The sequence below is a fragment of the Ovis aries genome, chromosome 12 (genome assembly GCF_016772045.2).
Source record: "Ovis aries strain OAR_USU_Benz2616 breed Rambouillet chromosome 12, ARS-UI_Ramb_v3.0, whole genome shotgun sequence".
NCBI classification, from domain to species: Eukaryota; Metazoa; Chordata; class Mammalia; order Artiodactyla; family Bovidae; genus Ovis; species Ovis aries.
Genome location: NC_056065.1, coordinates 37374263 through 37400478, shown reverse-complemented (window position 1 = coordinate 37400478; position 26216 = coordinate 37374263). Strand labels below are relative to the sequence as shown.

Genomic DNA, 26216 nt, shown 5'->3' with positions numbered 1-26216 from the left:
AAAGTAGGGCCTCAAGTTGCAAGAACCTTTAAATTCAGGAATTCAAGTTTACTACTCTTCAAAGTATGCTTTTTAAAGATAATGAGTGAAAATCACTACAATTTTCTAAACACTATCTTTTAAATAGAACAAGCGAGATAACAAAGCAGTTAACTCTGAAATTACATAGCATATTATTAAGAGCCTTGATAACAGCTGGAGCAGTGGAAGGAAAAGGAGTTCACCACCAGAGGAACAGTTCAATGAAGCACCCCAGTAAACTCATGGCAGGAATTTTGAGCCAATAGTTTCATTCGTAGAAGTAACAATTATTGTGGATTTCTGAATTCATATATCAAAAGCCTTTCAAATGTATTTTATGATTTTAAAAGATACCAGGGCTATCCTGGAAAAGCCAGTGCATGTGGTCCTCATACCAATAAGCCCCCATTCTCATTCATTTGCTCTGTTCCTCTCACACATGGGAGACAGCTGCCTTGCACAAAACTGATGCAATATAACTTTGTCACTTATATCATCACCTGAGCACTTGGATACCACCCTGGGAAAGTCAAGCAAGGTAAAATAATGGTTTCAGGGACTTTTATAGACATATTTGAAAGCATTTCACATGTACAAACACAAATCCTGAATATGTTAGAGAGCAAAATTTTCAAGTGGAAGAATGCAGTGAGCTTCATGGCCTTACATACGTAAGAGATATATCACGAGTTTAAAACTGCAACTTTACCAGCACTTTAATATGAGCAAGTTGGCCAGCATGCTGTAAGCAAAAGCTCTGACTCTCTTAATTCCTCAACTGTAAAGTAAGACGATTAAACTGAGTCACCTCTGAGGTCCCATCCAATTCATTTACTTCACAGTTCTCCTTCCTCCTTGTACTTTTAAGTAAAAGTATAAACTGAGAACCAGACTGTGTGTGCTCAGCTGCTCAGTCGTGTCCAACTCTTTGCAATCCCATGGACTATAGCCCGCCAGGCTCCTCTGTCCAAGGAATTCTCCAGGGAAGAATATTGGAGTGGGGTTGTCATCTCCTCCTCCAGGGGATCTTCCCAACCCAGTGTCTGAACCCACATCTCTTGCGTCCCTTGCCTGGGCAGGTGGATTCTTTACCACTGAGCCACCTGGGAAGTCCCTACCACATGAACAAACAGGATGCATTATTGCCACAAAGTGCTTAAGAATACACACTCAACTGTTTAAACTTGTCACATTATAAATGCATTAGAATCATTTATTCATTAGAAAAATAATTGTTTTGAACAATGAAGCTTTCAGTTTTTATGTACGTAATTCATAAATAAAAAAACTATCTAAGTGTTTCTGTTCAGAGAGGTCAGTAATGGAAAGCTATAAATTCAACTCAAATTACATAACATAAAAAGCTCACCTGCATTACTAGAAGGTAATATCTTTAAACAAACTCATTTTAAAATAGGATGCCCCCAACTTTTTCAGAACTTATAATGGATACAATATTACATTTGTCCTTATCTTCTCTTTTAATAGTTCGTTAAGCCTTAAAATGTAACATTTGTACTTTCAGAATTTCTGATAAATAGATCATAATTTCATGTGATAGTTACACATTCACATATAGTACAATGTAGTGGTCAAGTATTAGTGATCGCAATTAACAAATTTTAACAATTTTAATGTTCCATGACAGGATAATTTATATCCAACATATAAAACACACACACGTAACTTTAAGGAAAAAAATATATCACCTTTAAATAATCAAAAGTAGCAATCAGATTTTCTGTATTATTTTCAGCCTGTAGAAGGGTTTTCACTGCCTAAATTTAAGCAATGTGCTGATTAGAAAAGAGATAATATATTAATAGTACAATTATATATACCGTGGTATATTTATACATACCTATGTTTATATGTGGGTGCATGTATATCAACAGCCAACTTAAGGTGTCTGGTTCTTTTTGTAAACTATAACTTCCAAGTTGTATTTTACACGAGTAAGATCTGAATAGATAATTCAACCTCGTACTTTTGTTAGTTTTGTCTCTCATTCTCTTTTCCACATGTTCGCTTTTGTGTCTCTTTATTGATTACATGCGGAGAAGGCGATGGCACCCCACTCCAGTACTCTTGCCTGGCAAATCCCATGGCCAGAGGAGCCTGGTGGGCTGCAGTCCATGCGGTCTCGAAGAGTCGGAGACGACTGACCGACTTCACTTTTACTTTTCACTTTCATGCCCTGGAGAGGGAAATGGCAATCCACTCGTGTTTTTGCCTGGAGAATCCCAGGGATGGGGGAGCCTGGCGGGCTGCCGGCTATGGGGCCACAGAGTCGGACACGACTGAAGTGACTTAGCAGCAGCAGCAGCATTGATTACATGAAATAGAACTCTCATTTCCAACATTTCTCCTAGGAGAAGTTAAATAAGTTCCATTAAGTACTGATTATCATTTTTTACTTTACATTTCTATATTCACCTGGTCTGAGAAAAACAATTAACCATGTAGTTTTTCTTCTATCCTTCAAAATCACTTGTTTTCACCCAGTAATAAGGATACAATGGAAGACCTGGATTAAAATCAAGGTAAACTATGTCCACATATAAAAAACTATCATAATCTGAAATTTTTCTACAACCTCCAAACATGTTATACTAAAACTAATGGATTTAAAAAATAATATCGTTTTGAAGGGGCATCTATCATAGGTCATGGCAGAATCTACAACAGAAAGTCTACTGAATACCCCATTTAATTGTAAAGAACAAACACGGACACTTCACGTGATGAGAGAAGCTGAAATGTCTTTTACGGCAGTTTCGACCTCTTGGTTTGGCCGTTCTGGATCAAGAAGGGCAATGCTATTGGAGTTCTCCCCCTGTTTGTCTACCTTTGGGGAAGCAGCCTGGTCTTGAGGCTGTTTGTTCTCTTTAGCCAACTCGAAGGTTGCGCTCTCCCCAGAAGGCTGACAGGACCTCTCTAAATGAACCACTTGTTTCCTTGCTTCTGCTTCTTGCTCACACAGCAGTCTCTCCACCTCCACCTCGAGCTCCAAAGCCTCCTCGTCGGCGTGCACATCCAGCTGTTGCATCAACTCCTCCAGCTTCTTGGCCTTGCGGAGCTCGTTCTGCTGGATGATCGTACAGAGGTGTTCAGTGAGCTGCTCTTTAAGCTCAGTCTTGCGCTGCAGCTCTAGCTTTGCTGTCACGTACTCCGCTTCAGCCCTGTCAAACCGCTTCCTGCAGGAGCAGATAGAAACACTGGTCTATTAGCTAGCTATTGAAGGAGACAGTCAGAGGGCTAGACACAGTAACTCCAACACCAGAAAAAATGATGTATGCAGAAAATATGGCTATTAATACTTTACAAACACCTGTCTACATGTTAGACCAAGTAGGGTACTGCTGCGGAAACTTCCACAACATGCACGTCTGGACTCTCCTAACCTAACCACATTTTCCTGTACCCATTTTCTCTTTCCAAGGCTATGCGTGAATGAAACCAGGCTGAAAAGTTAATTCAGTGGCGTGCTAGCTGCAGTGGGGGAAAGCCCTAGTATGCAGTGTTTGTCAATTTCTGTAGTAAAACTATGATTACCATGGCCAATTTCAAGCTACTGATGTGATATCCCTGAATGCAGAATTGGGAAGAGATACACAAACTCTCTCATGAACCAGGGCAAGCCAGCTCTAGCATGCTGCTGCTACTGCTAAGTCGCGTCAGTCGTGTCCGACTCTGTGCGACCCCATAGACGGAAGCCCACCAGGCTCCTCTGTCCCTGGGATTCTCCAGGCAAGAACACTGGAGAGGGCTGCCATTTCCTTCTCCAATGTATGAAAGTGAAAAATGAAAGTGAAGTCGCTCAGTTGTGTCCGACCCCTAGCGACCCCATGGACTGTAGCCCACCAGGCCCCTCCGTCCATGGGATTTCCCAGGCAAGAGTACTGGAGTAGGGTGCCATTGCCCTCTCCGGCTCTAGCATATAGCCAGTTAAATTTATGAGAGGTATAACAATGGATGGAGAAAGCAGAAAAATCTGTATCTCTTGACCAAATGGATTAGAAAAGGGAGAAACCTTTTGGTGGAGAAAGACATGGACAGTAGCACCTATTGCTTGTGAGAACCAAAAATGTCTCCAGATATTACCAAATGTCTCCTACGGGGCAAAACTGCCCCCAGTTGAGAAGACCCAGGTTGTTTTCACCCTGTTCACTCTGCAACAGACTACTGTGAGCCTTTTACTAAGAAAAGCCAATTATTTTTACATATATAGAAACTCCATAGGTAGATAATGCCAGTCTTATTTGATGCAGGGTAATTCTACTGAGAATGTCAATTTATGATCTCCCTTTTGTTTTTTTCATTTGTCTTTCCATATAATGTGTCGCTTTTCTTTTTGTCTAGAAGAGGTTGATTCCTACCTACCAACTAATTATTCTATTTAGTTACTACTAACAGAAGTTAGTGTAGCCTCCAGTTTTGAAGGCTATGCTGCCTTACCCGTTATGATTGCCTTACCTTGAGTGCGTGCACGCTCAGTCGCTTCAGTTGTGTCCACCTCTTTGCGATCCTATGGACCGTAGCCTGCCAGGCTCCTCAGTCCATGAGATTCTCCAGGCAAGAGTACTGAAGTGGATTGCCATGCCCTCTTCCAGGGGATCTTTCTGACTCAGGGATCGAACCTGAGTCCCCTGCATTACAGGCGGATTCTTTACTGCAGAGCCACCAGGGAAGCCCTGCCTTACCTTACTCAATGTAATAGTAATTTCCAGTAATAGAGTTATGGCAAAAAGAGAAATAGGTATGATCTCCTTATGCAAGAGTCTCAGAAGGAAATACAGTGAAAAATAAATAAATAACAGGCCTTGCTTTTAGAGAACCCAGGGTTCAAAACCTACCTTTTTCATTTACAATGTGTGTACATCTTTTGGCAAAAGCCTTTTCTGGACGTGATGAACAGATATTGAGTCATACTAGCTCAAGTACAGAGGGGGTTTTATTGCAGGATGTAAGAGGCAATCTCACAGGCATGTCATCAGAATAAAGGGCTCTTCTCTTCAATGGTCAGAAACCAGAGTTTCTTTCTTTTAGGCTTTCCTGTCATATTCACAGCCCAATATGGCCACCAGCTATGTGATATCAAATTCTCTTCAATCAAACCCTCCATGTTCCAAAATTCCTTCTGGCTGGGTTGGCTTGGTTTGACTTACATCAATTTAAACAGAACCCTTAGTGCCAGGTCATGCCAGGCCCCTCAGTTCAGTTTATGGATTAAATGTTGTGGGGTTCCCATTTTTGTTATCAAGTGTGCCCCCAGGCACATGTTGCCACCATGAAAACAAAACACAGCCACATTCCGGTGGAAGAGGCTGAAAAAAAGGCAGGCAGTGACTAAATATTCCAGTATGGTGAGCAGGGGTAGTTTCGTGAACTAAGTCTTGGTTTGTCTATAAAATGGTGATGATAATAATACCTCATAGGAGTGTTAACTAAGCATTAAATAGAAAAAACAGGGCAAGTGTCTAGCCCAGTGCCTGGTAGGCATTCAAGAAACAGAACTTCCTCTTCAGAGCACCAGAATTGAAAAGTACTGTTAGTATATCACTAAACATGTATCTGGGCTTTCCTGGTGGCTCAGATGGTAAAGGATTTGCCTACAATACAGGAAACCTGGGTTTGATCCATGGGTGGGGAAGATTCCCTAGAGAAGGGCATGGCAACCCACTCCAGTATTCTTGCTTGGAGAATCCCATGGACAAAGGAGCCTGTTGGGCTATAGTCCATGGGATCATGACTGAGCAACTAAGCACACAAATATTTACAATTAAACTTATTAAACAACCTAAGGACTTAGGGTTTACATTTGAAAACTTTTACATAATGTTCACTTCTCATATCTAATTATTTTACTGTCATCTAGTAAATATCAGAATAAGAACAAGCTGTTTTTCAACTACCCCTATGTTAAAAGAATTGTTACAAAGGAGGGTATGTGGGGTATATGGATCCCTTATTCCCATATTTTATAATATCCTACCTATGAATGTTCTTCCATCAAGCTTGAGAGCTCTGACAACATTCTCTAGAGGTATATGTATCTTGTCCCTCCCCTTGACTCAAGCCCCACTTCTCTGCAAGTCTGTGGTCAGCCTCAGTCAGTCAAAGTCAGTTAGTAAAGATTTACTGACTAGGCTCATGAATGCTGAATTGAAATAAAATTTGCAAATCGGTCCCTAGGTTTCTACTGATCTTTCACTCTGAATAAATCATTGAAGATTCTGCATTTTGTTTATTTATTTAAAGTCCTCTGGCCAGAAACATACACATATATATATTACAGTGATTTATGTTAAAAAAATATTGATTAGTTTCACAAACTGCACTACAAGTCTGGGGGTCAAGTGGATAATACCAAATCAGACTATGAAGACATACTTTGGAACAGAATAATAAGAGCATTATACATGATACAGTAAGACAAATTGAACTGGAAATGTAATTATAGAATCATTTTGTTATTGTAAAGGAATCTTGAATGATTTAATGAATGTTATTTAAAGGATTCTAGAAACTATCTCTTGGTTTCAGTATCCCTGAAATTTTTTTAAAACACCATTAACCCTTGGCATGCATTAGGTCCCACTGAAATTAAAAGTTTTCTTAGACCTTTTAGTTCTTTAGTTTCTTTTCTGAACAGTTCTAACTATTTGTAAGTATCAATATATCATAATTTTTATTCTTTCTTAGAAGTTTTCCAGAGAACAAAGAGAAAATTTACTTATAATATTTTGAAAAAACAGACTAATTATATTTTACAGTTACTTTATCAGTCCACTGGGCCCTTTTAGAATCTAAGCTACATTAGGGGATTGCTGAAATACACTTTTTCCTATTTTTTGAAACATTTGTCATTTTCTCACCCTAGGAATTACTTCCTCATTACTCATCTGTTATTCCCATGTATGCTGAAAAATTAAAATAATAAGATAACAGAGAATGATGGAATGACCTAAAAGGATAATACAATAATGAACTGCTTAGTTTCCTTACTGTTTTGCCAAAGTATTACATCACCTTTTAATAAAGTATAAAATTAGACTGGAAACATCGTACTTATAATCTGCTCTTAGCTTTCACTAAACACAAGTGAGGATTAGTTTTCATTTTCTACCCAGAAGAGCAAAGAAAATTTACAGAGGAAGACATCTGCAGTTATTGAACGTGAAAGTGTTAGTCACTCGGCTGTATCCCAGTTTGCAACCCCATGGGCTGTAACCCTCCAGGCTCCTCCTCTGTCCATGGACTTCTCCAGGCAAGAATACTGGAGTGGGTAGCCATTCCCTTCTCCAGGGGGTCGTCCTGATCCAGGGTTTGAACCCGGGTCTCCTGGATTAGAGGCAGATTCTTTACCATCTGAGCCACCAGGGAGGCCAATTTTGTAGTTATTAGACAAATCAAAAGATGCATGTTGTGGCAGGCTAAAAAATGACCCCCCAAAGATATTCGCTTCCTATTCCCAAGAATCTGTGAACATTACCTCAAATGGCAAAAGGTGTGACAGAGTTTAAGATTTTAAGAGGAATTTATTTTGGATTATCCAGCTGGGTTCTAAATGCAACCGCATGTTTCCTTTTGAGAAAGAGGCAGAGAACATTTTGAGAGAAAACAGGAGGAAGCAGTGTGACCTTGGAGGCAGAGAACTGAGCAGCACCGCCACAAGCCAAGGTATGTCTTCAGCCACCAGACACCAAAAGAGAAAAGGAATATACTCTTCCCCAGAGTCTCTGATGGAATGGCAACCCTGCTAACATCTGACTTCAGACTTCTGGTTTCTAGAAGCACAAGAGAATACATTTCTATTGTTTTAAGCCACTGACTTTTCCATAATTTGTTATGGCAGTCCTGCCAAATCAACATGGCTTCCCTGGTAGCTCAGAAGAATTCACCAGCAGTGTGGGATACCTAGGTTCAATCCCTGGGTCAGGAAGATCCCCTGGAGAAGGGAATGGCAACCCACTCCAGTATTCTTGCCTGGAGAATTCCATGGACAGAGGAGCCTGGCGGGCTGCAGTCCCTGGGGTTGCCGAAGAGTCAGACACCACTGAGCACAGCAAATAGTGAATATTGTTTTTCCTGGTATTCTGTTGTTCAGTTGCTCAGTCGTGTCCAACTCTTTGCGATCCCATGTGCTGCAGCACACTAGGCTTCCCTGTCTTTCACCATCTCCCGCAATTTGCTCAAATTCAAGTCCACTGAGTCGGTAATGCCATCCAACCATCTCATCTTCTGATGTCACCTTCTCCTCCTGCCTTCGATCTTTCCCAGTCTACTGAGGGTTAAAGAAAAGTTCTACAGGGAGTTTCACAAGCTGGTCTGCACAGCACAGGGCAGCACTGTAATCACAGCTGTGAACAGCAGCAGCCGTGACAACTCTCTCCAGCTGGCTCATCCCAAGTGTCATCTTCTCAGAGGTGTCTACCCTGACACTGCTCTACAGAAACCAGTTTTAAGGTGAATTCTGGCCTAATTGCATAGAAGAACCTTTTGTGGGCAGAACAACATTTTTATTTAAACAAAGTCAAGGAAATCTCCCACAGAACCAATGAAACTGACTACCCTGGGGATTACCTTCAGCACAAGTCTAGACCATAATACTATTATCAGCAGTAAAGAATTCACCTGCAGTGTGGGATACCTGGGTTTGATCCCTGGGTCAGGAAGATCCCCTGGAGAAGGGAATGGCAACCCACTCCAGTATAATAATTGCCTAACAACCACAGCTGTAAATTTAGAAAATGTTGTCTTAATCTTCTGCATGACCCTAGTTCTAGGCTAAATACAACCCTGGTTCTAGGCTAAATTGTCTGTAGCTCTCTTTGACTTAATTCAAGAGCTTATGTTTTTAAAAATAATGTTACACATACAATAAGGATATTCACAAACATCTATTTCAGTGTTAGTACCATGATAAACTGTCATCTTTAGCTTGTTAAGAGATGCAACAATTTATCATGTAAAATCTTTTTACTATATAAAGTGTACAAAAATGTCATGAAAAAATACTCATATACTGTGGGGTATTATTTCCTTTAACCAGCAATCCCACTTTCTTTGTGGTTCTCTGAAGGCTAAAACAATGGCATTTCTTATATAATGTTCAATGTATAAAGGCATCCTTCTCCAGCCCTTCCCTAGGACAAAATTAAAACATGATCAAATGATTTTTGTTAGGACATCCAGAATATTCAGAATTATTCATTTAAAGAGCTAAAAAGGCATAAAAACATTCCTCTGGCAAACTTGTTACAGAGGAAAAATGTGCTAAAAATCTAGTCTTAGTCTAATCTTAATAAAATCTTGGTTACCTCCTTAATGACCTTATTAATAGAAACAGAACCACCAGTTATCAGCTACTGATGGCATTAATTTATGTAGTTAATTAATAAAAGCAACCCATTAGGTCTAATAGCATACGGTCAAACAACAATTACAAAAATCACAAGGACACCACAAACCTCTTTCTTAAACAATAAACAGTGAATTAAAAACCACAATCAAGCATTTCCGCTTTATTAAATTGTTATATAAACATTCTGATGCTGTGGTTTACTCTGGACTAATGAGGCATTCTGATTGATTTCTACTGTTACAGAGAAAGATGCAAAACTGAGTCATTAACACAGCATTCCCTTGTGAAAAAAGACAAACCAGGATGATTAAAGCAATGTTGAAAAGACTGAAAACCCTGAAATTGGACTTAATTTTTTGCTCTTTTATCTGTTTAAAGTTCATGTAATTCTTTACATGTGTTTGTTTTGAGAACATGCAATGATGATTTTTTCTCTTAAAAAAAAAAATGCCAGTCATTGAAACCAAGGAAACATGTGACAGCAAACCATTTTACACAGAGCATAATTGAAAAAGAAAAAAGGAAAAAACTTCAAGCTTTCAATACAGAGTGGTATTTTCCTTAAAATACTCAAAGGCTTTTAAAAAACCACCTAGATCTTTCTTTGATGAAAACTGAAATGAGTACTAGGCTAATCCTTTGACCATCTCAGATAATCAAAATTTCTTAAAGAAAGAGCACAGACTTGGTGTTAGAATAATATAGCGTTCTGGAGGAAGTCATTCAGACTTTTAAAGAGTCTCAAATATTAAACAGCTGATGGCTTAGCAGGAAAGACTAAAATATAAATAAATAAAGCAAGAAATCCTCTAACAGGGATATAACAAGGTTAATGAGTAGGGCAGATTCAAGAGTTAATGAAGACTTCAAGAAGGAGATAATTTGATTAGACAGCACATTAAAAAGTGAGATATTACTTTGCCAACAAAGGTCCATATAGTCAAAGCTATGGTTTTCCAGTAGTCATGTATGGATGTGAGAGTTGGACCAAAAAGAAAGCTGAGCACTGAAGAATTGATGCTTTTGAACTGTGGTGTTGGAGAAGACTCTTGAGAGTCCCTTGGACTGCAAGGAGAAAAAACCAGTCAGTCGTAAAGGAAGTTAGTCCTGAATATTCATTAGGAGGACTGATGCTGAAGCTGATGCTCCAATACTTTGGCCACCTGATACAACGAGTTGACTCACTGGAAAAGACCCTGATGCTGGGAAAGACTGAAAGCAGGAGGAGAAGGGGATGACAGGGGATGAAATGGTTGGATGGCATCACCAACTTGATGGACATGAGTTTGAGCAAGCTCCAGGAGTTGGACACAACTGAGCGACTGAACTAGCTAAAAACTGGAATAGGTACAGCACCAATACTATTGTTATGAGGCTTAACAATGATATACATAAATGCCTCTGGCCCAGCTAACAATATACATTAACTAAATCAGACTCCTAACTCACCGAGCATATGAATAGTCGAGGCTGGCCTGATCAATCCGGTTCCTGAGGATTCCAATGTCAGCTGACACCATGTCATCTAAAGCCTGTAACTCCTTCTGGATCCTCTTCAGTTTCATGGTTTCTGCCTGAGTTCTTTTAGATCTATGAGATGAGGAACATGAGTGGAAAAATAAGAACATTTTAAAATCACATGTCCACATACAACTGAAAAAAATCTACTGTATATACAATACGATTATAGCATATAATTTTAAAAACTAGAAAGAAAAACTGAAATAAAACTAATGCTAGTAATATTTTAGTATATCTCCAAAACAGCATTTGCACTTTTTCCTCTTATGATTCCAAATTTTATTACTAGTATATATTGTTTTTTGACATGAGAAAAAGTAATATTAAAAAAATAACAATAAATCATTCACTCATATGATTTATATATTCATTCCCTAAGCACTAAAAGGATGTACCTGTACAGAGAACTGGATATATTAGAGTATTGAACACAACTTTTCAAATTCCTTAAACTCTTCTTGCAAAGCCCATCTTCATTTGTCTGATACTCAATGGACACCAAGAACAGATGCCAGCATCTGCTAAACATTATTTCTTTGTATATCTGAGAACGTCTACGTGGTTTTAATTTTTAGGACTCATTTCTTCAAACTTCTACTGTTTTGACTCCTCTTCTGTAGGCAAAACTACAGGTCCTCAAAATTTTTTCCAGGGCTCAAAACCAAACACTCTATTTGGCCCCTTGTTTAAGGGCAACCTCAGCCCTCTCATCACTCCCAAGTACATCATCTACCTCAGAAACAATAAACAAATACAAAGCCAACCTTTAATCACGATTTCTCTTGTTTCAAAATGTCATACACATTCTCAAAGGAAAATAAAACTCTCAGCAACACCACCATACTGCGACTTGATTTCTATTCCATTATGCATTTACTCTTGTTTACTGTCTACAAAAGTTAACCAAGTGATTTTTTTTATTTCAAATATTAATGATTCAGGCTTCCCAGGTGGCTCAGTGGTAAAGAACCTATCTGCCAAACAGGAGAGGCAACAGACGCAGGTTTGATCCCTGGGTTGGGAAGATCCCCTGGAGAAAATGGCAATCCACTCCAGCATTCATGCCTGGGAAATCTCAGGAACATAGGAGCCTGGTGGGCTACAGTCCATGGGGTCACAGAATGGGACACAACTGAGCAAACATGCTTTAATATCCACTGTCCATTTATTAATAATCTACTCAGGTTACATTTCCTTACATTTCTGTCTACAGCAGTGCTGTCTTAAATCAAAATCATATAAAGAAAAACAAGTACTGAGCCTGTAAATCTTTTTGTAAAATCTCCAGTCAACAGCCTCCCTAACCTCTTACAAATAGAAGACTACTAAAATACATTTCAATAATCACACTGTTTTCCTTCTTGAAATGTAAGTCAAGTTGAAATTTTCTATGCTTCATGAAAGATCAAGATGTACAGTAAGAGAAAAAAAAATCATTAGTTTTAAATACATATATCCCTTGGCAGATAAAATCCTGAATTACTCTGATACCTACTTACCTTTCTCTCCAGCCCTATGCCTTCCTCTCCCCCTAACACATACCCTAGCTTTAATGAGAAATAATTCTGCTAGACTTTTCTGGAGATCTAAAAAAAAAAACAATGCCACTGAATAGTTGTTGGCATTTAGTTCTCACTATTCTCAAACACTACTTTATTGACTGAGCTTGGTTTCCTAAGGCCACAGCATACCAGAAACTATAAACTAAAAGGGAAGAGTGGGTAAGGGATGGGAAAGAGGCTCAAATAGGACTGTTGCTGTTCCAGGCCCGTGCAATGCAGCAAGGGAAAAGGGACTGCTGACAAACTGGTTCTGAAGGTGAGAGAAAAGCAGAATCATACGCAATATAAAACAGTGCTCTTAAGGGCAACCTAGAATCATGGATAAAGTTAAGTTATATCATGTATCTTTTATCAGTGGGGGCAGGATAAAATTTTAAAATGGCCATAAAAAATACAATTAAGATTTGTGGGAGTATAAGTCACTTACTCGGAATAATCTTATTCCTCTACATGTCAGATGATTAAGCTGAGGTCAAAATTAAAACCTACATTTGTTGCCAACTTACTTATGAAGAAAGAAACTGAAAGTGTTAGTTGCTCAGTCATGTCTGACTCTTTGCGACCCAATTGACTGTAGCCCACCAGACTTCTCTGTCCATGGGAATTCTCCAGACACGAATACTGGAGTGGGTTGTCATTCCCTTCTCCAGGGGATCTTCCCAACCCAGGAATCAAACCCGGGTCTCCTACACCGAAAGCAGCTTCTTCACCATCTGAGCCACCAGGGAAGCCCAATTTACTTATACTGACAGCTATTTACTGCTCCCTTATGAGTATGTAGTTGGTTAAAACTAAAAAACACTGATGATGATCTTAAGTTTTAACTGCATCTATATTCATAAATACATTATAATCTATGCTTTAAAAGCCTTCCTTAATAAATTAAGACTGGAATCTCTGTATCACTTGTAAAGCATAATTTGCTAAATAGGTCTTAAAAGTAATGACTGTAGAGAAAATGTCATTTATTAGAACAGACATAGGAAAATAAATACAGAACATGACAAAACTGATTACAGGTTACAAACAACCTCTCCTGGTTCAGGTGCCTCACCTTTCTGCAATAGCTTTAGCCAAAAGAGCTTTCTTACGTTTATTTTTCTCTTCCATTAGCCGCTGTTCTTGCTGGAGGACTTCCCAACGAGATTTTTCTTGCCTTGGGAGCAAATGTATACAAATGAGCTTTTGGTACTTTTCCACACCTTGCCAGTCTCAGTTCCTAAGTATAAAATTCAATCAACCAGATTATATACATATATATATTTTTTTTTTCTCCAAAAAAAAAAAAGTTCTCTTAAAAGGAACCCATCTGCAGTTCATTATTTGGTTCTAATAGGAACAAAGACTATAATTTGATGTAAAGGCTTAGATAATTGGCCCTTTGAAATCTATTATACACATATAAGCCAGAAATCCACAAACTTGAAGCCAGAGAACTATGGCATTTTTTAGGAGTACAAAGAAACTTGTTTAAGTTAATCATGTATTATATGCAAAATAGATAGCAAAATAAATTGTTCTATAGCTAATGTCAAATCTTTTAAGAGTTTTCTGTAACAAACAATAACCAATGTTTATTTCATATATTTTTCTTTCAATTTGTTCACTTCTTTCTAGCTCTTGTTTTTAAAGAGTGAGACACTAAGAAATAAATGCTGGGCTCAAAAAAAACTCCAAAGATCTACAAACATGAATTGTCTTCCAATCTATCCAATTCTAAAATACATTAAAATTTTCTGTAAATTCACAAACTTAATGTCAATGCAAATTAAACAAGGTAATGACAAAGCCGTCTGTCCCTATTACTGTCATTTCTCACAGCCATTGTATCAAAAACCTCCCTTCTGAGACCTAGTAACTGCTTGCAAAATTATCCTTTTCTCTTTATTCCTATTATCTCCACCTTAGTGCTGCCACTGGTCCTTGCTCATTTTTACTGTTTGCAGGCTTCTCCTCCCCAGATATTTTAGTTGCAGCTCAAACCAGTACTCTCTGTCAAATGATCCGCAGCACTGATACGGGGATGTTCTCGGTTAGTTTTATCAGAGCATCATTTCCCCTGTGGGGTCAAGGAACTCACTAGATAGGCATCTTCAGCTTCCAAGCCCTTCTTCATACTTCTTTAATTCTCTACAATTTTCTGGGCTATCATGTGCCTCTTTCAGAAAAGTGAGATGTCATCTCTGAACATTCTCTAATATATAGCTTTCCTTTTCCTCTCTTATAGCCTCAGAATTTCTCCTTTTCAACAACCATTCCCGAGATGACATTTCTTCTATGAAAATTTTCTCAAGTACCTAAAATGATAATAATAATTTTCCTAATGACATTCAATCTCAATTTTCCAATTTAAGCCCCCCTCCCCAACTTGTTTCAGGACTATGAGAGTAGATTACATTTAAAATATTAAATGTAGGCACATTTAATTTTGGTTCCATAATTCAAATGGCTTTATATCTCTTGTCAAAATGATTCATTGGCGGTAAACCCTGGTGGGCAGGAAACACTTTAAACTTAGTAGAGAATCTGGATCAGCAGAGATTGGAAAAAGAGCTGAGATTAGATAAAACATACGACACTTTGAAAAAGAGTGACTCAGAAAATGGAAAACAGAAAGAGACTATTCTTTCTTCCCTGTGAATGATAAATCAGGAGAAACAAAGAAGGGTTATTCATACATAGGTTATATAATAGAAAAAAACTGATTATAAGAATTCACAAGTCACAGAATGGCAACTGCCACAAGAATGTGGCTAAATTCAGGAGGTGGTTTCTGATACCAATACAACAAATAAAGAAATCTCATGACGAATTATTTAATTTGTCCTCTCAATTCCCTATACTCTTTCCTTAGATCTTCATGTCTCTTCACAAGCACCCTTTTCTGGGTCATTGAAGATGCTATCTGAAAGTTGAAAGAATGAGTTCAATCTGGGCAGGAGTATCATACAAATAAGAACTGGTTCTGGTGAGTGTAAAGGGCACAGACTTTGGATCCAGAGACTTGCATGTGAACCCCAACTCTATTACTTATTAGCAGGGTATTCACTTTGGGAACACAGTATCTTTTCTAAGATATCGCATCCGTAAAGTGAAAACAACAAACAAGCATCCTAAGACTGTTGTGAAGACTCAATAACATAAAACATATAAAATGCTTAACACTGCTACTTATATTTAGGTCATAGCTATTTTTCAATAGTTTATTCATCACATTTCTAGGTTAGACTATCAAACAAAATATTAAAACTGTATTTCTTCAAAGTTCACTGGGGAAAAAAAAAGGTAAAATGGAAAGATAGTCTCATGGATATATAGACTTACTAACAATTCCACTTTCTTTTTTTCCAATTGGCAATCTGGTTTTGGAGGCAGAACCTCAGCATTTTTGTGAACTTCATGGGAATTCTTAAGTCCCAGTTCCTTTTGTTGACTTTCAGTACCCTGTGGTTTTCCATCACCAACAGGAGAGGTGAGCGTAAGGGGAGTAGGAAGAGAAGAACTTGGTCTCTGAGTATTAAATCTTTGTTTTGGTGCAGAAAGCAGCTGCTCTGGAGGTAACGAGGTTGACCCATCTTGAAGTCCAAATTTTTGACTTTGCTCTTGAAGGGCTCTTTCTCGCTGAAGTTGTTGTCGACTTTTCTTCCCAGGGAGACGCCGCTGTGGTTCAAATGGATCTATATATAAAAAAAAGAATGGAGAAAAATTCCTTTGTGTGAGCAGCAAATAATTATAACTTCTCTAAGAAAATAAAGCATTAACATTCAACTCTAGTAATTCTGCAGGGTTTTTCTTCCCTTGTCTTCTTTAAAATCCCAGGGGAAAATCTGCCATCTTCCTGCAGAATCTGACAGTTCTCTGATCATACTGCTAACATTTAACAAAAACTATCCTACTTGTCAATTTATCTTTGAGGAAGTCCATTTCTTTAGTGAGTTAGGCCTTAGAATACAAAGCAAGGTTTCATCCTGATTTGCCGTCAGAAATATGACCAAAGTTGGCAGACAAATGAATTCACTGATATGTCTTAAGTTTGATTGATGGTTCTGTCTGTTCTTCTGAAATAAAATGGTGGCTTTTTTCAAATGGGCTTCACCTTTCTCAAATCTTAACGGATCTTAGGGTAATTTAATACATAGGTAGACACAATACAGAAAGTATTACTGAATGAAGTCTTTTAATTTTAGGGATGCTAGTTAACCCTAAATTGCTTCCTTTCATCTTCCAAACAGCCTGGGCCTATGTTCCCCAAAGTTCAGTTAGCCTTTAATCAATGTATGCAAGCTAATTTTAATAGCAGCCTGAGCAAAGAAATAGAGGAAGACAAAATAATCGGGAGAAGTATTTTTTTAAAAAAGTATTATGAATTAAATGATAAGAAAGTAATTAAATGTACTTTTTGGACTGTCCATACCAGTATTAACCTTGTAGGTCAGACAACTGGTGACTTTGACTCACATTCACACTATGCTTAAGATCAATAAGTGATATAGTCCATTAAGTGCCCAAGAAATGAAACTGATAAGTTTTTGTAAATGAACTAAATGGGGTTTGTAAAACCTAATAACGACCTCTGAAACGACATAAGCTTATTATTTAAATTTCCCAAAGGAGAGTTAAAGCTTGAGAGTCAAATTTCCATTGTTGCTTTTCTCCACCTCAGTAACCTTAGGCAAGTCAACCGATTATTAATATTCTACACCTCACTTTCTTCATCTGTCAAACTGGCTGAAAATTTACTTGCTTTACTTAACTCAAGGAGTTGGTGTAAGAATTAAATGAAATATGGAAAGAAAGTATTTTCAAAAGACATATAATCAAAAGTAAAATTTTATTACTATTGACTTTAGCCAGAAACACAAAGTAGTGTACTATATCTTGCAACAGAAACCTATTCTAGACTACTGATCTTTATTCACACCATCAGAAAATGTCATTGAGCCTGCTTACCTTTCAGTTATACTTGTTAGTTGAATTATTAACATCTCTCTGAAAGTGAGTAATGCAACTTCCATTTTATTTTGCATTTTCACAGAACCTACCTATGACATTAAAAATGCTAATTCTTAAACTCCCAAACAACAAATCAGGTCACTTAAGAATTAAACAAATGACAAGAAAACCTTTTGGAACTAGTAAGTCATTCTAGCAAGGTTGCAGAATATATATAAGATTAATATACAAAAACCAATCACTTTCCCAGCAGCAATGAAAAAGTAGAATTTGATATAAAAAACCAGAGTTACATTTATGTTAGCATTCAAAAAAAGAATTACTTAGATATAAATCTAGCAAAATATGTACAAGATCTAAGAGGAAAACTACAAAACTCAAATGATATCAGGGAACTAAACAAATGGAGAGATATTCCACATTCATGGATAAGAAGACTTAACACTGTCAAGATGTCAATGTCAGTTCATCCTGAACTCATCTATAGACTCAGAGCAACACCAATTAAAATCCCAGCAAGTTATTTTGTGGATACTAACAAACTGATTCTCAAGTTTATATAGAGAGGCAAGAGATCCAGAATAATCAATAAAATATTGAAGAACAAAGTTGGACTGGCACTCCTGGACTTTAACACTTACTATAAAACTATAGTAATGACAGTGGGAATTAGCAGAAGAACAGAATAAAGATCAATGGAATAGAACAGAGAGCACAGCAATAGGCCCACTTTAACACAGTCAACTGATCTTTGACAAGGGTGCAAAGGCAATACAATAGAACAAAAATATTCAACAAATGGCACAAAAATAAATCTAGACACAGACCTTATACCTTTCACTCAAAATGAATCATAGATCTAATGCAAAACTCAACTATAAAACTCCTAAAAGACAACACAGGAGAAAATCTAGAAGATGTCAAGTATAGCAGTGAATTTCAGATATAATACCAAAAGAGATAACGGATAAACTATACTTGAGGAAAATTTAAAACTTCTGCTCTGTGGAAGACAATGTCAAAGGAAGAGAAGACAAGTCACAAACTGGAAGAAAACATTTGCAACTGACACATCTAACAAAAGACTGCAATCTAAAATATACACAGAATTCTTAAAGCTCAACAATAAGAAAACAACCGCATTAAAAAATGGGTCAGCAACCTTAACAGATATCTTGTCACCAAAGAAGACATACACATAACAACTATGCATATGAAAAGAATCTAAACCATATACCACAGGGAAATGCAAATTAAAATGAAATACCACTACACAAATAGCAAATGGCAAATAGATGGGAATCCAATGGAAAGAATGAGAGACTTTATTTTCTTGGGCTCCAAAATCACTGCAGGTGGTGACTGCAGCCATGAAATTAAAGATGCTTGCTCCTTGGAAGAAAAGTTATGACCAACCTAGACAGCATATTAAAAAAGCAGAGACATTACTTTGCCAACAAAGGTCCACCTAGTCAAAGCTATGGTTTTTCCAGTAGTCATGTATGGATGTGAGAGCTGGACTATAAAGAAAGCTGAGCGCTGAAGAATTGATGCTTTTGAACTGTGGTGTTGGAGAAGACTCTTGAGAGTCCCTTCAACTGTAAGGAGACCCAACCAGTCCATCCTAAAGGAAATCAGCCCTGAATATTCATTGGAAGGACTGATGCTGAAGCTGATACTGCAGTACTTTGGCCACCTGATGTGAAGAACTGACTCATTGGAAAAGACTCTGATGCTGGGAAAGACTGAAGGTGGGAGGAGATGGGGATGACAGAGGGTGAGATGGTTGGATGGCACCACCGAATCAATGGATATGTGTTTGAGTAAACTCTGGGAGTTGGTGATGGACAGGGAAGCCTGGCGTGCTGCAGTCCATGGGGTCATAAAGAATCGGACACGACTGAGAGACTGAACTGAACTGAACTGATCCACCGCACAACCATTAGAAAGGCCCCAAATCTGTCGCACAGAGAATATCAAATGTGGGTGAGGATGTGGAGCAACCTGAACTCTTTCATTGTTGGTGAGAATGCAAAATGATAGTCACTTTGGAAGACAGTTTGGTGGTTTCTCACAACTAAACATTTCTTAACATATGATTTAGCAATTGTGCTCTTTAGTATTTTTAATGAGATAAAAACTCATATCCACACAAAAACCTGAACATGGACGTTTATAGAAGCTTAATTCATAACTGCCAAAACCTGGAATCAACCGAGATGTCTTTCAGTAGGTGAATGGATAAACTGTAGTACATACAGACCAATGGAATATTATTCAAAGCTAAAAATAAAAGATATCAGCTATCAAGCCACACAGAGCATGGGGGAACCTTAACTGCATACTACTAAGAGAGAGAAAACAATCTGAAAAGGCTATATACTGTATGATTCCAACTATATGACATTTTGGAAAAGGTAAAACTATGCAGACAGTAAAAGGATCAGTAATTGCTAAGGTTTAAGGAGAGAAGAGAATGAACAGGCAGAGAAAAGAGGATATTTAGGGCAGTGTAAATATACTGTATACTATAATGACAGATACATGACATCATGCATTTGTCCAAACTTGTAGAATGTATAACACCAAGAGTGAACCCTAATGTAAACTACAGACTCGGGTGACTATGTCGGGCCAATGAAAGTTATAACAAATGTGTCACTCTGGCAGAAGACGTTGATACTGGGGATGGCTATGTACCTGTTGGGGCAGGGACTATCTGGGAAACCTCTGCATCTACCTGTCAGTTTTGCCATCAACCTAAAACTGCTCTTAAAAAATTCAGTCTTTAGGAATAATTGGGGGGCGGGGGGAAGGAACATGCTCTTTTGCATACTTTTTTGGGAGGCTGCAAGTATCAAGGAGGCTGTGGTCAACTGGGAGCACAAGTATAGTTTAAAGGGGACAATCCATTAGCCACCTCTAACCTACCCCATGGACTATACAGTCCACGGAATTCTCCAAGCCAGAATACTGGTGTGGGTACCCTTTCCCTTCTCCAGCTCTTCCCAACCCAGGGATCAAACCCAGGTCTCCCGCATTGCACGCAGATTAATTACTAGCTGAGCCACCAGGGAAGCCCTTAAAGATGACAGCTGTCACTAAAAAATTTATGTCCATGTTACCAGACATTCTGATTTTTCACTAGAAAAATTCAGATTTTCATGTAAAATATAGAGTACTGTATCAATCAAGAAAATCTAGGTTATGCTATAGGGCAAAGAACCCTGGAAACTTTATGGTTTTAAACAACAAAGGTTTATTTCTTAAAGCTAAGTGCCAACTGAAGGCCAGCAGGGGCTTCCTGCTGATCAGCCTCTCAGGGCTCCAGCCTGACTACCCAGTCAGTGTTTGCTAGCCCCCAGGGCAGGTAAGAAAAGAGCTTAGGAAGGTCTCGGTTTAGCAATTAATTGCTCTGACCCGGGAGTGACATAACACTTATGCTTACAATTCAATGCTGAACTAGCACTAGGTCTGATACAATAACAAGTGCAACAGCAATCTACTGGGAAGAGAAGTGAACCAGAAATAATTTCCTCAGTATTAATTTAAAAGAAGTTTTAAGAGTAGATAATCCAAAAAGGGGGGAGGGGATGAAAAAATGAATATTTTTGGCTTAAATCAAGCCAGTGGGCTGAGTTTGTGATCTTTGTTCTACATCCTTTAATTAAGCCCTGCTTTCCCCACCCAAGACAATCATCATTTGAATCATATGTTAATCATTCCCTTCCTTTGATTTTTATGTCATACTGTGTCTACAAATACTTCTTTTAAATGTTATATTATTTAGTTATTTTAACTTTATATAAAGGGTGTCATGCAGGATATAATCTTCTTTAACTTAATATGATATTGCCATTATTCATCCATGTTGTTCATGTCGCTGTAGCCATTTAATTTTAACGCTGTATAATACTCTATTGAGAATATTCTCTAAGAGTCTACTGATCTTCTACTGATGGAAGCATTTATTGCCAATGCTCACTTCACAGTCTTCTCCCACTACAGTGAACTATGACAGCACCAAATCATGGAGGGTAGTGCTATATGGAACAATCACCTGTCAGCCCACGTTAGACATGAAACTGGAGTGAAATATAACCTTTACAATTTCAAACAACTGATATTTGAGGGCTATACGTTACTGCAGCTTAACTTGGCTTAACCTGATTTCACTATTATCAATACTTTTGAAACTGCATTTGCCCCTTCTTGATCATATTCCCTTGCCTTCCCACCATCCTAAATTTTGTGTTTTATTCCTTTAATTTTTTTAATATATTCCCTATATTCCTAAATGAATATGCCTGCTTTGTATGATTTTGGTAGCAGACTGTATATATTCTTCTGCAATGTGCTCTTTTCACATATTAAGTCTATGAAATTTATACATGCTAATACATACGGCTTGCAGTTCAATTCCCACTAGCTGGATAGTAGCCCAGTGGATGATTATACCACAATTTATTTATCCGTTGCCTTGTTAATGAACACTAGGTTGCTTCCTAGTGACAGCTTTTTAATATTATAAACAATATAAACAAGAGTATTAAGAACATTTTTGACTTTCCCAGATGCCCGTATGGGCTTCGCTAGACTATTGCTGTCTTTATTTTTGCTGGCAACCAACTCCATCTTCATAGATTATTTACATATATTTTTAAGGCTGGAGAACAGCTGGAAAGAGCATTAAAATAAAAGATTCAGCTCTTTTAGTTTTACAAATGAGAAATCCAAGACAAAAAGATTTAGAGGCAGAGCTGCGAGATCCACTATTTTCAATCACTGTGGTTGGCTGAGTACACAAAATGCTGAGATGTTTTCTTAAGATAGTCAAAAACTAGTTGTTGTCTATGTTCTAACATCTCAGTGAAATGATAGGTCTTAAAGTTAAGGTCCTTCATCCCCTCTCTATACCAAATTATGGAGATATTTAGAAATGTACTTTCAAATAATGAATCCAATGTTCAATTCAGAGAAGGCAATGGCACCCCACTCCAATACTCTTGCCTGGAAAATCCCATGGACAGAGGAGCCTGGAAGGCTGCAGTCCATGGGGTCCCTAAGAGTTGGAGACAACTGAGCAACTTCACTTTCACTTTTCACTTTCATGCACTGGAGAAGGAAATGGCAACCCACTCCAGTACTCCTGCCTGGAGAATCCCAGGGACGGGGAAGCCTGGTGGGCTGCTGTCTATGAGGTAGCACAGAGCTGGACACAACTGAAGTGACTTTGCAACAGCAGTAGCAGCAGTGTTCAATTTAGCATTAAGTGTTCCTTCCCTGGGCAAACTCACCTCTACTAACACACAATCTCCGTGAAATACTGCCAAGCGCCATCCAACCACCAGCAGAGTAACATTTCTGTTAATTCTGTAGCAAGCTCTGGTACAACATCTACTATCATATTATATTATAGTTTGTCTCCTCAGCAGACTATAAGCTCTTTGAAGGCAGGGATGAAATTCTGATTGTATCAGCATCCCTAATGCAGAAGCTGCCCCCCTTAACTTTGGGTCAGATCAGAATCAGGGTACTAGTACCAGGAATGTCAGTTAATTACAAACTTTAGTGTAACTTTTATGATTCAGCTTTTAAAGGTCTCTGGGTCAGTCAAAATTTTCCTGATCCAGATAATCTACACTGCTATCACATTACAGATTTACTTCCTTTTCACTCCTCAGGCCTAGATTATCTTCACCGCCATGCTAAAAAAAAAAAAAAAAAAAAGCTGATCTGAGCAACATCCAACTTTTTCTCACACTCTAATAAAAGGAATAGAAGGGATTATTAATTTTCCCCCAGAATGTGTTAAGTTATGGTACCAAGAGTGGTATAAACTCACAGAAGAAGTGTGTACTAGCAAGATCACTATACACGACTTTATGAAATTTCAATCATAAAGCACAGTTTATATTACGAGTTTCTCAGCAAATATCAGCAAATTTAACTTCCTCATTAAAAAATAACAAAACAGTAAAAGTCCATTTAGTGATTACACTATAAAGATGGAGAAGCAAGCACAAACTTTTAGCTTACACTGAAGTCAGTAGATATGCATGTCTACAGATTGATAGACAGATAGCTGCACATTTCACACCTAATCTCTCAAAGACCCTTTTGGTTTGCTGACTCTCAAGAGTTGGAAGGAACTGCAAAAATCATCTGGCAACCAGAAGTGAATGCAAGACTCCAGATGTATCATGACAAACTGCAACTTTCTGCATTTATTCAGATCCTTGTACTTCCTTTTCCCAATCACTGCTTCTATACATACACCACAATTTAACTCTAATACGATGTGTGCCCCTCCTTCCTTTACTCTGACCTCAACCCTCCAACCAGTGATCTGTGCAGCAAGCCTCCTACAGGTCACTTCCTTTCCCAAGTCCCATTTCTTTCCCAGGGAAAAGTCAAATCCCTGAAATAACTCTCTTTTTAAAAAGTAGATCTCAGTCTCGTGGGTCTGCCACACACCCCCACCGCCACCTCAGCCGTGGCTCCAAGTGCATCCAGCTCCCGAGCCCCCTCAATCCTGTCCTCCGATTTACAGCTCCCTGTCCCTAAAACAGGTAACCCTTTTCCCCGCCCCCTTTCGCTCAAAAACTGCAGCCCCGCCCCTTCCCTTAACGGATCGAAGAATTAAAGCTCTGCAGACCCGTCCCTTTACCTTTAGTCTGCTTTAGTCGCCTCAGCTCCTCCTCAGAGAAGCCAGCCCAACCCTGCGCCATCCACCTTGGCTTGCCAGCACGCTTAGTACCCCAAACCTCTGAGCCCCGACTGCCAACACGACTACCCAGGCACATCCGGGTTCTTCCCCTGCCGCGGCGGACCAACCAATCAGCGCATCGAACTCTGGACGCAAGGCCCCCTTCTCCCTTGCAGCAGGACCCGGATCTCTTTCAGGCTGTCTCCGGCAGTGCCTGATAAAGTGCATTTGGAAATCTTGGCTTCTTCGTTCCGTTTGACCTGGCTTTTCTCTTTCTCCCTGTCTCCTGTGCTTGTTGGATTATCGCTTCAAGAGGAAAAAGAGGAAATACCGATGCGAGTAGGCTGGAGATAAACAAGCAGTGAGAAAGTGGCTACGAGTCGGTGGCGGAGAAGGGAGGACAGACCCTGCCTCTAGGGGCTCTTTGTAAATTTACTGGAGCGGAGCCCTCTGCGTGGCGGTCATGCGAGGTTTCACTGCGTGATCTGTAGAGGGTTCCTTTAAAATTGCACTGACTTTATCCTGCAGGTTGACTCAAGAATGTCCAGGTTTAAGCTTTTAATTATAAAGAATCATTTCAGAAGACTGGGGTATAATAGTGGGAAAGGAACGGACACGTGTAACAGCATGGTTAGGTCTCCCAGAGGCCGTTGCGGCTCCTAGATTTCTGTTGATCGCGGCTCGGTTTTTTGATGTGTGAATGATTCTCGCTAATCTGTCACCTTTCTCCTAAGGGATGTCTAAGTCCCGCCTCAAAAGCAATCTTTCCTCTCTGTTTATGTTCAGTGAAGGCAGTGTAAAACGTGGACTAGGGGGGATGGGAAAATGTTTCCTAGGCGTCGCCTGCCTAGAGTCCCAATCTCAAGGTCCTAGTATTACCTTAAACAGGTAACCACTCTGGGCTACCGTTTCTCGTTTTAAGCAAGATTTCAGAGATTAAAAGATGCAAACGTTGTCTAAGTACATGTAGATCAGAATGATTTAAATGATATCACATTTAATTTTTCCTATTCTCTTTTCATTGTTTTGCCTTTTTAAAACCAGTTATTTTAGCTTACATTTAAGAATTACATGTATGGCTTTTGGGTTTAATGTGTCACTATTTTTAAACAAGTTGAAATTAAGGAGTAGACTAAAAATACTCCCCCAGGAAAAGAGTTGGAATGAGTATTTCAAGCTTAAGTAGGTGATTAGAAGGTGAAGGGTGTTTGGAATTCTTGTAACCTCTAAGCTTTTAAACTTTAAAAACGATTTCTTAAATTTAGGTGTGTACAAATGGTTCTTTTAAAATATGGACAGATTTTCTAACATTTAGAAATTAAAAGGCCATCCAAAAGGATTGGAGGAGTCAGATTCATACAGTTTTTTAAGATAGCCACCTCCCTGGTGGCTCAAACGGTAAAGAAATCTGCGTGCCATGCAAGAGACTTGGGTTCGATCCCTGGGAGGGGAAGATCCCCTGGAGAAGGGAATGGCTGCCCACTCTGGTTTGCTTGCCTGGAGAATTCCATGGACAGAGGTGGGCTACAGTCCTTGGGGTCACAAAGAGCCAGACACAACTGAGCGACTTTCACTTTTCTTGGTGCCTCGTTTCTTCATATAATGTAAACTAATGAATATTTTCCTGGGAGTTTATCTTCAAAGTTCTTTCTGTTGAGAACCCTTTATATCTTGGATTGAGAGACTACAAATTGGTTTTACTGGTTCCTAGAAGTTTCATTTTATACCAGATTTTAAGATAATTTTAAAACCAGATTTGAAGTAATTTTTTCAGCTATAGCATAAATTAGGCTTTTACCCCAGGTATGATACAGGGCTGAGATATCTTTGAAAGTGAAGTTGCTCAGTCGTGTCCAGCTTTTTGCGACCTCTTGGACTGTAGCCTAGGCTCCTCCGTCCATGGGATTCTCCAGGCAAGAATATTGAAGTGGGTTGCCATTTCCTTCTCCAGGGGATCTTCCTGACATGGGAATCAAATCCAGGTCTCCCACATTGCAGGCAGACTCTTTACTGTCTGAGCCAACAGGGGCTCCAGATATCTTTAGGTGCCCTTAAAAAAATACACAACCACATTCCTTGCTGC

General features: G+C 38.8%; 1 protein-coding gene across 1 annotated transcript; it reads right to left on the bottom strand.

The window, feature by feature from the left end:
• Positions 1-565: 565 nt before the first annotated feature.
• GORAB (golgin, RAB6 interacting) lies at positions 566-24245 on the bottom strand. The gene is made up of 5 exons (XM_004013683.5): positions 24095-24245; positions 15800-16148; positions 13526-13627; positions 10838-10978; positions 566-3218 (listed from the first exon to the last, which is right to left on the bottom strand). Exons 1-5 carry the CDS (start codon positions 24228-24230, stop codon positions 2759-2761), a joined length of 1188 nt encoding a protein of 395 aa, XP_004013732.1. The 5' UTR covers positions 24231-24245; the 3' UTR covers positions 566-2758.
• Between the last annotated feature and the right edge of the window lie 1971 nt (positions 24246-26216).